Source organism: Corella eumyota, chromosome 7 (genome assembly GCF_963082875.1).
Source record: "Corella eumyota chromosome 7, kaCorEumy4.1, whole genome shotgun sequence".
Taxonomy (NCBI): domain Eukaryota; kingdom Metazoa; phylum Chordata; class Ascidiacea; order Phlebobranchia; family Corellidae; genus Corella; species Corella eumyota.
The window spans coordinates 3430063-3446503 of record NC_137496.1 but is presented as its reverse complement, the minus strand read 5'-3'; the positions used below and the strand labels follow the sequence as shown (position 1 = coordinate 3446503).

At 32.9% G+C, this 16441-nt stretch overlaps 3 protein-coding genes across 3 annotated transcripts; 2 read left to right on the top strand and 1 right to left on the bottom strand.

Annotated features, from left to right (window-relative positions):
• The first annotated feature begins 1228 nt into the window (after nucleotides 1-1228).
• On the top strand, nucleotides 1229-11593 carry LOC145758891 (inter-alpha-trypsin inhibitor heavy chain H2-like). The gene is made up of 30 exons (XM_082572578.1): nucleotides 1229-1788; nucleotides 1863-1995; nucleotides 2428-2558; nucleotides 3891-4023; nucleotides 4154-4236; nucleotides 4356-4567; nucleotides 4664-4779; nucleotides 4847-4960; nucleotides 5074-5164; nucleotides 5259-5382; nucleotides 5622-5804; nucleotides 6007-6236; nucleotides 6729-6876; nucleotides 7082-7205; nucleotides 7273-7406; nucleotides 7493-7663; nucleotides 7747-7881; nucleotides 7961-8108; nucleotides 8191-8386; nucleotides 8517-8643; nucleotides 8722-8848; nucleotides 8932-9044; nucleotides 9118-9188; nucleotides 9284-9360; nucleotides 9477-9601; nucleotides 9820-10051; nucleotides 10150-10287; nucleotides 10463-10630; nucleotides 10717-10898; nucleotides 11007-11593. The coding sequence occupies exons 1-30, from the start codon at nucleotides 1244-1246 to the stop codon at nucleotides 11149-11151; spliced, it is 4656 nt and encodes a 1551-aa protein (XP_082428704.1). The 5' UTR covers nucleotides 1229-1243; the 3' UTR covers nucleotides 11152-11593.
• An 80-nt stretch (nucleotides 11594-11673) lies between these two features.
• On the top strand, nucleotides 11674-12976 carry LOC145759709 (uncharacterized). Its single transcript, XM_082573557.1, has 3 exons — nucleotides 11674-12118; nucleotides 12239-12409; nucleotides 12486-12976. Exons 1-3 carry the CDS (start codon nucleotides 11751-11753, stop codon nucleotides 12727-12729), a joined length of 783 nt encoding a protein of 260 aa, XP_082429683.1. The 5' UTR covers nucleotides 11674-11750; the 3' UTR covers nucleotides 12730-12976.
• Nucleotides 12894-15472, bottom strand: LOC145759708 (uncharacterized). Its single transcript, XM_082573556.1, has 8 exons — nucleotides 15324-15472; nucleotides 15091-15240; nucleotides 14537-14683; nucleotides 14158-14334; nucleotides 13901-14065; nucleotides 13585-13701; nucleotides 13111-13341; nucleotides 12894-13027 (listed from the first exon to the last, which is right to left on the bottom strand). The coding sequence occupies exons 1-8, from the start codon at nucleotides 15367-15369 to the stop codon at nucleotides 12984-12986; spliced, it is 1077 nt and encodes a 358-aa protein (XP_082429682.1). The 5' UTR covers nucleotides 15370-15472; the 3' UTR covers nucleotides 12894-12983.
• Between the last annotated feature and the right edge of the window lie 969 nt (nucleotides 15473-16441).

The following is a 16441-nucleotide window of genomic DNA, read 5'->3' as shown; positions in this document are numbered from 1 at the left end:
GAATTTTTCAACAATTTTTTTTAAATATAAAAAAATCCATAAAATTTTTTTTTCTCGTTTTTTCATCTTATAAGAAAAAGTGTGGATAAAAAAATGTTTAATATGTAAGGTGATTTCTGTTTTTTTTAACCACAAGATGATGCACAAGAGAAGCATTCTGCAATCCTAATCTTGTGGTTTTTATTTTTAACAGCTCTCGTGCACCATCTTGTGTAAAATTTGGAAATAACATATATTTAAAGACTGATATTAAAAAAATTATCTGTTGTGCTTTATCTTGTGCATATATTATAAATACCATGTGGCTTAAATAAGGTTAAATTTTACTCTTCAAAATTTGCTATGTTTTTGTTGACTATGTAACCTACTTATACTTGCATTAATAAATAATTCTAGTTTGTTTGCGAAGGCATTAAAATAGTTGAAAATTATTTTGTTTACAATTCCGCAAGTTCTTATTTTTGACAAAAACAATAGCAAAATATAAAACTGTATTTATCTTTGTGTTTTAAGCCAACGTGCAAATTGCTAAGCCACAGGAAAATGCTTTAAGCTTTTAATCCGAAATAATTGCTTTAAAATTATAACTTTTCAAAGATAAAGCATTTAAATAAAAATGTTCTTTGTATTTAATTATTAAAGAAAAAAAGCAAGAAAAGTGATTAAAAAAAACATTTTTTAGATAACGAAACTAGAACGCCTTCAGGAGTTTCGTTATACTAGAAACGTGGATTGTAAACATTGAGGTATTGGAACACGATCTAAGTTTTAAATACCTTGATTAAGATTAATATAAATGTAAATTCAGATCGTTTCACGAGTGTTTAGCGCTCGATTTTGTGTATGGTTTTGAAGGTAAAAGTAGTTAAACTGGAAAAGCATCATTTTTAATTATAAAATTCGGTGGAAAAATTTTTAAGATAGGTATTCATTGACTGAGGTTGGGTAAGAAGATTACGATATTTCACCATTTTAAAATTGGCAAATTTAAAATAATGCGTTAAACAAGTATAAAGTTGTGTTTAAACGATGAGCAAGATCATACCAAGAAATAATTATATAAATTCAATGCAGTCTTAAAAATAAAAAATGTTCAAATAATAGAATAGAAAAGCAGCAAAAAAGCAGTAGATAAGAACAAAAAACAGTGTAGTTGAATAAAAACCCAATTTCAGCAGTATAAGTTTTAATAATTGTTAAATATCCAAATTCTAATTTTTAGAAGTAAAAAGACTTTAGCACAATGAACCTTGCATTAGTGCTTTGTGTTCTGTCTTCGTGTTTTCTTATTGCAAATTCCGTCTCGTTTATTCCACCTGATGGCATTGCAACCACAAACTGCGAAACCTTTCGCACTCTACTCACGCGAACCCTCGTCGACTTTTCGAGTGCCTACCTAGTCGACCAACCCCGCCTCGGGGAACCCCCTTTTAACCCAGATCAACTGCCGGAGCTCACCCCCGGCGCGTTGTTCACTGCTTATTACGGCAACCAATCGTCGTCACGTGACTTCGAACACGTGATTCTTCGGATTCTTTACTCTGATCCGGGTCCGCAGGGTGCGACTGGAAGCGACCAGGATCGCATTGTGCTGCGAAATAACGTGTACCAAGCTGCCAAGCTTAAGACCCAAAGTGGGTTGCAACTCGCACGGGAGAAGTTCGGGTTGCTTCTGTATCTAGACGCAGGGGATCAAGTCGGAGATTCGGGATCGTGGAGAAGAAGAAGATGTGTTTTATTTAAGCATACCCGACTTGTGGTAGCGGTTATCGACATGGAATTGGAAAAGTACTTTTATGCAACACACTCTTACATGTGTCATTAAATAACTTACACTCATTATAAAAGTTCATTTATTTTAGATTACGGAATGAGTTAGGTGATGAGTTATTTTCTCGTTTTATGGACTTCAGTACAGGATCAACTCTCGCTATTGCCATCGACGACACCGGAACAATGGGACCGGTGATTCAAAGTGTCCAGGAAAGAGTTAAGGTATGTATGGTATTGCTTTGTTGTTTACTTTTTTTACTTTTTTTAAGAACAGATTACTTATAGCCGAATTAAGATTAACGTTTTAACGACATAACTTAATAGGTTGATAACAAATGCATGTTAGTTTGCTAATAGCGCAATTAAGTTAAAATAGGTCATATTTCATCGCAATTTTGCAATATTTTAACTTGTTAAGAATTTTAAAACAAAACATTTGTCCTTTGCCTATTTTTTCTATGGTTCTTACAATGTCTTTCGGCCTGCAAAAATATTTAGGCTTCGTTTTTTAACTGGCGAACTGTAACTACTGCTAACAAAATCTTAGCTAACTTTTATCTAAAACTGTTCAAAAAACCACAAAACCAATAATTTACACTCATCTACTATGAAAACACTTGCAATCAATTTTACAACCAAAACTTATTTATTTAGGTGATTATTGAAGAGCGCAAGGGCACGCTTGATGCTCCACATGACTTCGTATTATCTCCTTTTAACGACCCGACAATAGGACCCCTTACTGTTACCAGTGATTCGACTGTTTTTATCGGGGCAGTGGACAAGTTTGTTTTTAATAATTTTTTTTTTTTTTTTTTTTAAGGGATTTAAATAGCAACAACCGTAACGCTACAAGACAGTTAGGTTAACAATAGACTGGGACTGTCGTTTAAGATAAATCTATATAAAAGTATAAACTTAAATTAAAATTCGATACAAAATTTATTATTTAAAAAAAATTTTTTTAATGAAACAAAAATTTTTTTTTTTTCCGAGGACAATAAAGTGTTTTGTTATAAAGGTCTGTAAGGTGTAGATCCTAGACTAAAGCTTAAGGTATCCCGTAAGATTTAATATTATATTAATTACATTAAGTTCTTTAACAAAAACACGTGGATCAACGTAGAGGTTATTCCGGTTTTGAAGATCATTTTCCATAAACTTATTTCTTTTAATTATTTATCTTACGCCGTAGGCTTTTCTGGGAGAAAATTTTAATATACTTATAATAAAAGCTTGTCATTATATTTTTGTTGATGCTTTATTTATTTGATATGACTTAATAAATATTCTAATAAATATTGCAATGGACCAAACAAAATTTATTTAGTACTTTTTTGGGGTTCTGTAATAAATTTTTTATACATATTAAATATTTAAAAAATTTTAAAGTTATTTATTTTGTTTCTTTAATAAACTTTTTATTTATATTAAAAATTAAAAAAATTTTAAAGTAATTTTTTTGGTTCTTTATTGAATTTTTTATTTATATTAAAAATTAAAAATTCTTTTTTTAAAAACGCTGAATTTTTGTATTAAAATGCTTTAAGCGCCGACCCTCTTTTTTTACGATAATCTGCGCCAAGAGCTTTGAAGCGAAATGAAAAACGATTTTTCCAGCGCAGTATAAGTTTACAGTTCAACTAAAGTTTATTTTGTACAGATATTGCTTCAAACATTTGCAAGTTAAAGAGCTTAAAATGCGTTTGCAACGTTTGCTTTGTTTTCCAAAACAAATGTAAGCCTGCGCGTGCAAATTAGCTGCCTTAGTTAAACTGATTCTAATTCGATGCCCGTCGATTGCCTTAAAATGTCGCGTCAATTACCACTTTGCGTTTTTTTTTTAATTTCCCTTTCTTCTCCTAATTTTTTTTAAATGCTTTAGAAAAGGTTGTAAATTGCAAAATTTGACCAGCTTTTAACACATTAGTTTTTTGTGTGAAAGACTTAATTAACTTGATGTAATGCAAAATGTTATCAATCATATAAAGAATACAATAGAAAGAATATAAAAATATTTTTAAATAGTTTAGTTGAAACATTAAAACCAATTAGATTTAAGTTATAAATTTTGTCATTTTAAACCAAAATATAAAACGATGAATATTTTTGAAAAGTTTAACACCAAGCGGAGGCGGAGACTCACCGGAGTTAGCATTAAGCGGAATACTTGCTGCAATTGAAAGTAGCAAACTTGGTTCTAAAGTTTTTGTGTTTACTGACAGCGAAGCCAAAGACGTAGAACTTCAGGTAAGTTATATTTAAGTCTGTACTTTTCGGTGCCTGTACTTTGTTTAATTTTTTTAAATTGATGTGAAAATAATATGACTATGTCAACTTTCTTATGTAGAGATTACAAACTATTTTGTTGCATATATAGAGCACCGTGATATCCAGAGCACAACAGAAAGACATCTCTATAATTTTTCTTGTTACTGGAAAGATAACCCACAACGCATGCCAGTTAGTATATACTAAATGTCAACATTCAAATATATTTTTTCAGTAAAGATACAAGCTATTTTTGATATATTTCTTTGAATTCTATAGAAAGGGATTAAAATTAAAACTCGTCGTTACAGGTTGAACCCCCTTATACCTCATACCCCACTCGAGACTTTAAGATGTACCAGTTCTTCTTTTTTACATGGTGAAGAACTGTATCGAAACATTGCCAAAAGCACAAACGGTCAATACTTGTCTTTTTCGCAGGGTAATGCAAATGAAGCGGCAATGCTTTTGGAACCAAAAAGACATGGAACTGTGTTGATCGTATCAAAAACAGTAACTTCAGGTTAGGACTAAGATTGAATTGCAGTTGTTAATACATATTAACTGTTAGTGCTAAATATCATATTGTAACAAGTGTATTATGTTGGTTTGTTTTCAGATCAACAAACTGTTGTAGCCAATATTGATCGTTCTGTCAGCGAAGTATTTTTGAAATTCACTGGATCGTGTACAAGTACAACCGTAACTTTAAATGATCAGACTTTACTTGATTTGGTATGCATTTTTAGCTTAAAGTTTTCATTTTGGTTGACCTTTATTTACCTTTTCATAAATAATTTAGGCAATAGATAAAAATGGTTTTGAAACAAGTCTTGAAGTGAATAACAGAGTTGGAAGATGGGAAATAATCACAAATATAGGACAAGGATCGGAAAATAATCGTTGCAATGTCAAGGTGAGATTTTTATTAAATCCATTACCCTTATACGGTTTCAATGTAGTAACATGGTATTTGATAACACCATATTTGTATTAAAATGCGTCAATAGGAATTAAACTTGTTGTTAGGTTACTGGAAGAAGTTCAATGGGTTTTATTCCATCTTTGGCGAAGCAAAAAATTGTAAACGGACAGCGCCTTCTGGAGAAATTTCCAGACAGTAAGTGCCTGAATGTTAAAAATGTGAAACACAAATCTTTTTCATAATCTAAAATCTAGTTTAAAGAAACTATTAGTATTTTTTATGTGTTTAGTGCAACCCAAGTTAGATGACATTATTACAATACTTATTGACGCGTACGGCAAACTACCAGATGAACAAGTTACTTCTATTGACCTAATTAATCCCTACACAGAAAATGTGCTTCAAACACACAAGTAATAAAAAAAATATTCAAGTATAAAGTGAAAGCTTTGATTTAAACCCCATTGCTTTTATGTTTTAGCGTCCTTACTTAAAAAAGCTTAATGCTTGGCTAATTATCAAGCATTATTTCATATGTTAACATCTATAACTTGCCATTTTTCTTTTAAGATAGGCTGTCAATTAGATTTTTAAACTTACACAAGAAATATTTGAAGGCCATCATTTTATTTTATAACACAATTTGTTTTAGTTTGCACGACATGACTTCGGCCAATATTCGCCTGCTTTTACCGAGTCCTCCTACAGAGCCTTTTTTAGTGACTGTGAACGGAAGAGATGTTGATGGAAATCTGTTTTCTCGGGTTCTTCCTTGTACCATTGAGTTCGTTGAGGTCACAATCTCGTGTGACAATTTTGAAAATGTTATTCTTAGGTTGGACTTGTTTTTATGTTCAAAACTTTTAAATTGGTTTTAAAATGTAAGTCATTTAGCTTTTTTATTTTGCTTCTACAACTTCAGAAATGATTTGAGCTTAACGTCGTTGGTCTTTTTTTTATTCAAAAATGAGATACAAATTTTATCAAGCATTTTTCCTAAATTGTAAAAATTTTAAACTGTAAGATATCAATTTCAGACCGGACAACCAACGAGTTGTGGTATCAGTAACGATAACAAACAACGGCCCGTTCGAACAAGAATTTGATGTTGCCATCAGTGAATTTTCAAATCGGTTTTTGGTTCGGGAAAGCCTACCAACGTCATCGGTCGAAATCCGTGGTGGGGGTGGATCTGAAAAGGTTCAATTTCAAATACGAGTGGCTCCTAATGTGCCGGTTGGAACTTCGGTAATCTTATCAGTGATAGGTAAACGCAAATTTGTGATTTTTTGCGTTAGGTTTAAAAAACCGGCAGCGTGGCGTAGGGTTTTTTAAACCGGCAGCGTGGTGTAGAGGTAAGAACACTTGCTACACCACCATAAAATCGTGGGTTCAATCTCCACTGCTCTCATGCTGTAGCGCTCTTGAGTAAGGCACTATAAACGGTATGACTTCTGCTGAGCCAGCACTTTCAGCAGCATAATCACCAAGCAATTATAAACTATACAAAATCTTATATTGCTGAAAGGAACTTAAGACTCGGTCGGAATAACTGATGTTACTGTATGTTTAGGTTGCGCATTCGATCTCTCTACATCGAGGATAAAAATATATAAAATAAAAATGTTATGAAATCAAAAGTATATTGAACACTTTGATTATTGGAATCCTCACGAAGACTATAGTTTATCATCTAACTTTAGACTTGGTTACAATTAAGGTTAACAATATTTTTAAACTTAAAATCATTTTGTTGTAGTATCATCTGTGTTTGAATCTCCTGTGACTCAAACCTGTAGGTTGGTTGTTGGTCAACGATCAACTCCTGATATAGAAAGCTTTCATGTTAATACTGACATATCTGGACGATTTGCACAAACCAATATTATCAGCACAGTTCATAATAAGTAAGTAGACTTAACGAATTCTCTGTAAAACTTCAAATTCTCTGTACAAAAAATTTGAATTCTCTGTGAAAACTATAACAAAACTTATTTTAGGCAAATATTTTACAAATATCACAGACTTCATATTTTTTAGACTTCGGCCTTTCATGTCTAAAATAATATTATCTAAATAGTTAAAGGTTACATACTACCTTTATTTAAACAGTGCCAACATCGTCAGAAGAGCTGAGTTTAGCGTTTTGATCCCAATTATTGCTTTTATTTCCAACTTCTCTCTTGAAATCGATGGTGTTTTTTTCCAAGGTCGAATTGAAGAAGAGAGCCGACTGGTAAAAAAGTCGTTTTTTTTTTATTTACCTTGGTTAGTTGGTTTAAAGTAAGTTGTGTTGTTTTTAGGTGGATTTGGATTTGGTTGGGAGCGTTGTTGCTCGAACAGATCGCGTTTTTCGAACCATGATAACTCTGGATCCTCTTCAAACAGTAATAATAAGGCTTTCTTACCAACAGATTATGATAAGGATAAACAGTATGTAAGTTCAGATTATTGTATTGCCCAATGTTTAGCCTGTTAAAGCATGAACCTTATCTTTTACCAAGTAGTTTGTGCCATTTAAAGGTTCACGTACGAAGTTGCTGTTGTGCTGCAGCAGCCTGTTCTTGACTTCCAAGTCGACGTAAGGATTTGCGAGACTGATGAAATAACGAACCTAGAGGTAGTTGGGTTTAGAACTGACCAATCAAGTATATCAGATCCCCTGCCAGTCAACGTGGATATCATTACATCAGGGTATGTAAATAAAGTCTATTTAATATAAAGATATAGAAATTGAAAACTTTCTGTTTTATTAGTAAAAGTATATTTATAAACAGGAACACTGCAAATGTATTGTACGCACCTGGACTAACCCAGCAAACCGAATTATCTCCTTTTGGCTTAAACGGGAGGTTTTCTTTGGAATACGGAGTTAAAGAAGATCCATTCGGATTCGGGGTTTACTTTAATAAGTAAGTCTTTAAATTTGTGCTTATTTTTTAAATGAAGCTCAATAGTTGTATTTTATTCTGTTAACGTTTATTTCTTTAGCATGTTTGTTCATTTTTACACTCCAAACTTCGAGAGAATTCCAAAACGAATTGTTTTTGTTCTCGACAAATCGGGGTCAATGAGGGGCATTAGAATTGCTCAGCTAAAGATCGCTATGACAACAATTTTAACTGGATTTGACAGCGAGGTAGTTAGTTTTCGCTAACATCAAAGCATCAGCAAAAATTAATCATTTTTCTGTGAAAATCAACTAGATCTTTTATTTCTAGGATTCATTCAATATTGTTTTGTTCGACTCTGGTGTGCGACTATGGCGAACAAGTGGCTTACTCCCCGGAACTCTAGTAGTTCGAGATCTGGCTGATAGATTTGTCCAAGGCGTTAGTGCATCTGGTGGAACAAACATTCTTGAAGCTCTTTTGGCAGGAATTAATTTACTAGAAGAAGCCGTTGATGATACATTAAGTAAATAAAGTGTGTTACTTACGAAATAAACACAAGAGCTCGATACTTAAAATTAAATTTTGTTCATAAAAACGCATTAAGTACACCTTCTGAAGACAATGAATGACTATGATTTATTTTAAATGAATAGATATATTTGGAGAAGTTACAAATCAGGGACCGCTTGAAAATTTTCTTGTTTTTCTTACTGACGGTGAGCCTACAGTTGGAATAGTTGACCAAGATGAAATTGTTAGACGTGTTCAAGAGCAAAACGGGTAATAATTTCCAAAAAATCATTTATGACCGATGATTTTTATAAAAATAAAATATTTGATTTGCATGGTGGAATATAGAGGTCGTTTTGCTATTCATTCGATTGGTTTGGGAGATGGTGTTCCTTTTCCATTTCTTCAACGTCTGTCCGCAACCAACGATGGCACTGCTATTGAAGTATTAGTTGACTTTAACACCAATTTGCAGGTAATTTAATATTCAAAACGTTACTTTTATTTCACAGGAGACCATGTCACTTTTGGTTACCTTCATTTGCTACGTTTTTTTAGATTTCTAATTTTTTTGAACGGATTGCCATTCCATCTTTATCCAATTTTGTTATTAATTTCAAAGATGATAGAATTCGAAATGTCACGCAGCAACGATATTCCGGAATTGGCAAGTTAGTATAAAATAGTTATTAATGCAAATATATTCGCCCTTGAAAAACAAAAAATTTTGTTTGTTTTTTTTAGTGAAGAATTTATTACATTTGGTACTGTAGATCCTAGAGAGCAGTTTGAAATTGTCGAATTTGATCAAATAAGTAATAAATAATACACAATAAAATTCAGTTTTTTTATTAGAGTTTAATGTTTTGTGTCTAGGTTACTTTTAAAACCACAAAGTTTTATTTTACAGCAGCTGGACGCGAATCAATTAACGGAAGTGCACAAGCACGGAACATTCAAGATTTATGTCCGGATTCTAATTTAAACGTATTAAACCCTATCCATAGCTCTCATTCTTTAAAATCGCCTGTTACAATGTGATTAACATTACTTTAAAATAGTGTTGTTTCAGATAATTTTTATAGTGTCATGTAATTGTGTAGGAAATAGAATTTTTAGGCCGCTTGAGAGATTTTCTACAACTGGACGCCTTAATCGAACAATCTAAAATCGTTCCTCCATCGGAAAGAGATGCTGCTGAACTGCGTGTTTTAAACGCTGCCTTATCGTAAGTTTTATTGTGCTATGATCAGCCAACCTAGCAGCTTTTACTGTTATTTTTAAAGTTTAAATATCAAAGAGCCCATATTATAATTTTTTTATATTAATTAAGTAAGATTTGGTGTTTTGTTTATGTTATCTATTTTAAAATTACCTAAGATGTGAGATTTTTTTCTTAAATTACTTCACAGGTTTTATATAAATTGTTTATACCTTTAAATACAGTTTTAATCTTGTCGTTCCTCGTTTCACTGCAATCGTTGTTGAAAGACCTGAAGACGATGTGCGGAAAACAATTCACAGACACATTGATAAAAGATTTGCATCTTCCACGCAAATCCGAGTCATGGAAATGTTGACCGAAATGTCGCACGAACAGCATTTAAATCCTCACATTAGGGTCAATATAAATCCTCAACTTGAAATTTGTTTTAATTGGGAAGGGAAGGCCAACGAGGTAAACCTGAATTAGCACAAATTGATTTAACCAATAAAATTACAACTAATACAATTACATTTACCAATGTCTTCAAGGTTATTACAATATTGTTGTAGATTTATAACATTGCTCAAGATCCAATATCTGGCGTATCAGTCAACGTGAAGCTTCAACAAGGACCATATAAGACCAACTCTAACTTATATTTAAGTGAAATTGGAATGGTATTTGCTAACAACGGGATAAATTTCATAGTAAGTTCAAAACAAAAACTAAGTATATGCTTTTAACAACTCACAAGCAATCACATTTATCTATCTGGTTAGAATAATTACTGATATGTTTCGCAAAATTCTGCTGAATGCTCTTTTTTTTGTAATATGTATATTTGACATTGTTATTAATAGGATATATTAATTATTATCCTAGATTGGTGCTACTTCAGTTGTAATAAACATCGGAAAAGCTCAAACTTTTGAATACTCCACAGAAGAATCGTTAAGTTTACTAAAACGTGGAATACAGATTGAAATCCAGCCGAGTTCAGTTCATTCGTCCAGAGTTACTATTCGACTGTTTAAGCGCATTGAACTACAGGTATTTAGGTGCATGGATCAATGTCAAGCTTGCAAGTGAGCATAACAGAATTCATGACTTAGTATATGCACTCATTTTTGTTGTAGGTTGTAACTCATATGCACTTGGAAGATATGATGAACCACGTTGAGCTTGTGGTAAACAACATGGACGGATTTTCCAATCGCACGAAAGGGATTTTGTCCGTTTTTCCAAAGTCAGATTTGAAATCCTCTGCCACGATAGATTTTATGCCTTACAAAACTGAACAAGCTTCCTTAAAAATCAAGTATGTAGTTTCTTTCATATTTTAAAACGCGAAGTCTGCATTTTTGCTAGAACGATGCAATCTAGTGTTTTAAGGTTGTTTATTAATACAGTTTGTATTTCATTTTAGGCAAAGTGAGATAGAAGTAACTTCCAACGTAGTGTATAACTCCGCAACTCGCAAGTTCGGAAAGTGCTGGCTTTTGGAAAGTTTACTTAAACTTACAGGAGGCAAAGCTCGCCAGTATAGAGTTAGCCATGTCACAGCTGGATAGGACGGATACTCTTTAGGTTGATGTACAAGTTTAGCTTTGTAAAATTTAAAGATCAAGATATAAAGCTTAATTAATATGTCAAACTCCCTGTTAAATGCCTTATATTGCTTTAAAATGCTTCGCACCTTCGTTCATTTAGTAAAGGAATTGTCTTGTCGCTTGTTATACAATGCTTGCTTTTATTAAGAAAACATATGTTCGCTTCTTTGTTACTTCTAATAATAGAAACATTAGGTCGAATTTCGCGTAGGTAAGTTGATCTATTTACTCTTCTCTTGTCCTATGTGTACCGTTCATACAAACTTCCAATAAAGAAAATTAAATGCTATATACTTAAGGGGCTTTCTATTTGTTTTGTGCGATTTGTAACACAAAATATGATTTAAACTCTAATGTTGCAAATAATAAAACCAATCAGCTGGCGCTAATTGACTATATATTGAGCTTTAAGTGTCAGCAGGCAAGACAACTTAGAGATTTATGTAATAATTTAGTTAAAACGAGTTTTTTTATTCAGTTAAAACGAGATGTTCATTTGTTTTATTTGAAAAAATATATATGGTATTGTTAAAATTCAATAAGTCAGGAATTATAACAATATGAGTGTTGCTAATTTTCAAGTTCTGTTCCGTAAAGAATATGAACCCTTGCCGGGCGTCAGGCTAACCCCCGCGGTGCAGTTTCACGATACCGGTAACTTGACATCTGGCGAATTCGATCAATTATATCTTGACAAAACCACAAGAAATTACCGTCGATGGATCTACTACAAATGCAAGAAACGCATTCCTAACCTCTGCACTGATTTGTATGGTAATAAAATTCTAATAGAAAGAATCGAAAAAGCGGCATTAGCAACTTCCCAAGGCTTCCAAAATGCGTCGGAAGAGCTTTTCAGACTTGCTATGCAAGAAGCAGAATCGCAGTTTAAGAACCCTAGATCTGACAGCGCTGAAGCCTTGGACAGGTTTAACTAGCTTAACAACAAACACATGTTCATATCAATAGATTAAATAGGTTTATGGTAAATATAGTGTTATGATAATTATTGCCCCTTTTGATGATTAAATCTTTTACAACGTTTAAGGCTTGGAGATATCTGTCTTCGCGGGGAACTTCCTTCAAGGGCGATAACATGTTTTGAATATTCACTACACATGAGAAGACTGCTTTACGGCAAAGATGCGGTCAATGATTTTATACTTCGTTCACTTGTTTACCTAGGAAATGCGTGGGCACAATATCATAACACTCACAGGTTAGATCAAGAGATCGAGTTTATTTGATGTAATTTAATAGCCAATGGGCGTAATGGTGTGAAAAAATACATTTAGGGCAATAATAGTATTTGAGCGGGCTTTAGAAGTTGCCGAGTCACTTTGTCAACCGCAACAATCTTCAAATCAACTAAGCAAAGTAGCCGAGATTTCGCACAACCTGGGAACCTGTTGGGAAAGGTTACGAGAGCACCACACGGCACTTTCATTTTACGAAAAAGCCGAAAAAATTCGACGACGACTTCAGAGACCTGAAGTTTGCATTGGAGCTGATATTAAACCAAAGGCGTTTATAGAATAAAATTATTTAAATAACTTGGCTCAACTTCTAAGTAAATTAGTTTTTAAGTTTTTTTTTTGCTGAACAATATTATTGGATCACGCAATGTTATATTATTAGTTTTTTTTCTGCCAGTAGGCTACAACATATACCATAAACGTTACATATAAAAAATAAGTCTTGAATACATAATTCTCATGTATATTTGCATTTTAAAATATAAGACCAGAAGCAAATTATAATCGAGGCAAAAAATCGTAGAAAACTTAAAGTCTTTAGTTTTCGGTATCCACATCGGCTTCTTCAAACGTTGCCATGACTGTTAAAAACAAATTGGAATTAGTATTCAACTGGTAAAAAATAATTTGTCTTACAAAACTAAAGAAGTTTGAGTGATCTTACTTTCACTGGTTTCTACAACTACTGTTCCATCTCCGGTCTCCTCCATTACTTCTTCCATAACCTCCTCCATTTCAGCTTCTCCTTCACACTCTTCCACGCAGGACATGCAGTCCTCTTCGAACGAGCTCATGTAGCTTGTGGAGCAACTCATCGTGCAGTTTTGACTCTGGGCATTCCTTACACACATCCACAAACCAGGCTGAGTTAAAAGGTCGGCAAATTCAAACTCGCCTAAGAGTTTAATGTTTTATTAAAAAATAAGATTTTTTGGATTAAAATTTATTATTCTTAAAACTGAGGCTTAATCACATTTGCAACATCTTTTAAGTTTCAATATTGACGTTCTTTCAAATCGGTTAAATGTGATTTATTTTGGCAACATCAACTATAATTTAGTTTCAGTCTGGTTTGTTATTTCTTTTACTGAAAAGGTGAACTTAACCAACTAGTTCTTAACGAGAAAATATAACTTACCACAAACGCTCCTGACGCATGTTTTGCACATTTGAAGTCGATCTTGTCTTTCCATTGTTTTTTGTTCGTCTGTCGGGCAACCTCCGTCCACTTCGCACATTCGAAGGCAGGGTGATTCTAAACACAATTTATCGCAAATTACTTTTAAATATTTCAATAATATTTAACCTAAAACATAAAAATAAATAGTTAACTGCTAGTAGACGTTTCTTTATTTTTTCATTCAAGTGTCTTAACTGTAAATAATACACCTAAAGACTTTGCCATATAAAAGCGTTATTTTATTATTGTTTTATTTATTTTATTTTTATATTACTTTGTGCTTGTCTGACGCAGTTGTTTACGCACATCGAGCAATTTCTTTTAGTTTCTTGATCCAAATCATTGCCAGTTAGACAAGGTTGCCTGCAACCCTCAATCTGAGCTCGGTAGACGCACCTGCTCAAAGTGCGATTCACTAAATCTGCTTGTTCAAACTCACCTGTAAAATGGTAAAAAAAAGTTTTGTTTTAACATAACGTTATTGGAAAAAATAATTTATCTCGAAGAATTCCAAAATTTTCAAGGACTAACCACAAATGTTTCTTACACACGACTTGCACATCATTTGTCTCTCAGCAGTTCGATTCATCATTTGATCTTCAGTCATGCAGTACTCGCTTCTTTCGCATTGGTTTTGACATTGCGAACGTTGTGCTCGGAGCATTTCTTGTCGGGTAATACTCTCCCGGTCCCGCGTAGAAGACGTTGCTAAATTAAATAAGTCAAAGTTATTAGGCTGATATTGCTGTTAATATACATACACTTCTTTCTGTAATTTAATATACACTGGCAGTTTCTTTAACGTATTATAAAACGATGCACTTAAAAATCGGTTGGTAACATCGTTAGTAAAAAAGTTCTAGTTTTAATAACATTTATATCAACAACTAAAATTTAAAAAATAACTTACAGCCAGGAACTGTGCATATGCGAAAGCATGTGTTACAATTTCTCATCTGCATACGATCCATATCCGTTCCAGAACACGACATGCATTCGGCACGAGCTTCCATTAAGCATTCGGCGATCAACGATGCGTTGTTGGCATCATAAGGACCTATATTAATACAAACAAACAATTGTTGTAATTTAAAACTGAAATACTTGTACAAGTTATATTTGCAGGTACTACTTTGTTAGGGTAGCTATTAAGATATTAGTTTGAAGAATTTTTATAGACTGAGAACACTTTAAAATAATATTTGCATTAAAAATATTCGCGGGTTCAATCCCCACTGCTCTCATGCTGTAGCATCCTAGAGTAAGGAGCTATAAACGGTATAAACTCCTGCTGAGCCAGCACTTAATCAACAGCATAATTATTAGGCAATTATAATCTATAATATTCCAAACTGCCACAGGCAACTCGAGACTGGGTCGGAGTAACAGTTGTTGCTTTATGTTTAAGTTGCGCATTCGACCTTCCCATATCGAAGATAAATTTATATACAAAAAAAAACTTACCGCACATTGAAGCAACACACATTTTGCATTCCATGCCTTCTTCTTTCATGTCCGCCATCATGCCGGATGCAGAAGGACATCGGTTTCTTCGGAAGCACGATATTCTGTTGCAAGAAGTACTCCCTGAGAAAGTTCCTAATGAAAACACACCTGAATAAAAAAATAATAGTTTTGCAATATTGTCAAATTTAGATAATTTACATTTTTAAATTTTATTCTAAATTTTGACTTACCATTGCACAAAGCAAATACACCAAGAATAGCAATCAAGTATTTCATTTCTTTTGCTTTACTTTACCTAATTTTTCAGGCACTTGTATCTACCTTTAAATATTAGTAAATGTGCAGTGAATGTAGATTCAAGTTCTTTTATAGCAATTTTGTGTCGATTGTTTTGGTCGTACCAAGAAGCGATATCGCCCGGATTTTTTATTGACGAATAAGTGGGCAGGTGAGTCACGCTGGAAATTCCATACACAAACGATAGCTTAACGGAGATTATAACCCTTAGCGTCGTGCTGCAAAATTATATTTAATTTCGGTGAACCTACAACCTATTTCAGATATAATAGACTACACTTTTCGCAGAAAACTATCTGATAATTTTTTTTAATAAAATTAAATTGTTATTAATTAAAAATTATTAACAACGTATTTTGATTTATGTGTAGCAAATGTGGTTTAAAGGTACAGTTGAAAAACTAAATTAATATTTCTTTAAATGGAGCAATTGTTGTCGTACGTAATAAGCAGTAGCATCGCCAACACCAGTACCACATTTGTAAGCCAATTTTCGTTTAGATTCGCTATCTCATTCTTCATTTAAACATGACTTTGCCTAAAGCATTCTACGACTTTTCGAAATCCGCGAATTTTGCTGATTATATAAATAACGAAAATCGTGCGGTTATTAAATAGAATTAAACTGTGTCATGAAAACCATAAACGTGAGCTCTGTCTACGCAAATCAAGACAAGATTTGAACCTGATTAACGCTGGAAATTTTTTTTGGAAAGAAACATTACTCGATTTTCGGTTTAACATTTTTGAGTTCGTGAAATCTATTTACCAGACCTAATTTTATGTTTATCATTTGTTATAAATAAATGTAAGAATCACATGCCCTATGCCAAAGGCTAAATGGATATTATCACAAATTGTATTAGATTGAATTTATATTTATATTTCACAAAACGGTGACGCATTTTGTGCTCTATCGTTCGTGTAATAGTGAATTGTCACATAGCACTTTTACCAGTTTAACACGTGCATCCACGTGCTTTTTACTTGTTTTGAATATATTTTTAAAAAAGGTGGTAATGCATTGAATAAAATACTTAGTTGCTTGCTC

Bases quoted from the DNA above. Each gene is read 5' to 3' on its own strand.
- LOC145759708 (XM_082573556.1), bottom strand. From the start codon at position 15,369: ATGAAATACTTGATTGCTATTCTTGGTGTATTTGCTTTGTGCAATG. The intron at 14,066-14,157 runs GTTAGTCCTTGA...ACCATTTTACAG, and splicing joins GTGTGTAAGAAACATTTGTG to GTGAGTTTGAACAAGCAGAT. The intron at 13,702-13,900 runs GTAATATAAAAA...AATTGTGTTTAG, and splicing joins CTGCGTCAGACAAGCACAAA to AATCACCCTGCCTTCGAATG.
- LOC145758891 (XM_082572578.1), top strand. From the start codon at position 1,244: ATGAACCTTGCATTAGTGCTTTGTGTTCTGTCTTCGTGTTTTCTTATT. The intron at 8,387-8,516 runs GTAAATAAAGTG...TTAAATGAATAG, and splicing joins AGCCGTTGATGATACATTAA to ATATATTTGGAGAAGTTACA. The intron at 10,052-10,149 runs GTAAACCTGAAT...ATATTGTTGTAG, and splicing joins GGGAAGGGAAGGCCAACGAG to ATTTATAACATTGCTCAAGA.
- LOC145759709 (XM_082573557.1), top strand. From the start codon at position 11,751: ATGAGTGTTGCTAATTTTCAAGTTCTGTTCCGTAAAGAATATGAACCC. The intron at 12,119-12,238 runs GTTTAACTAGCT...ACAACGTTTAAG, and splicing joins AGCGCTGAAGCCTTGGACAG to GCTTGGAGATATCTGTCTTC. The intron at 12,410-12,485 runs GTTAGATCAAGA...AAATACATTTAG, and splicing joins CAATATCATAACACTCACAG to GGCAATAATAGTATTTGAGC.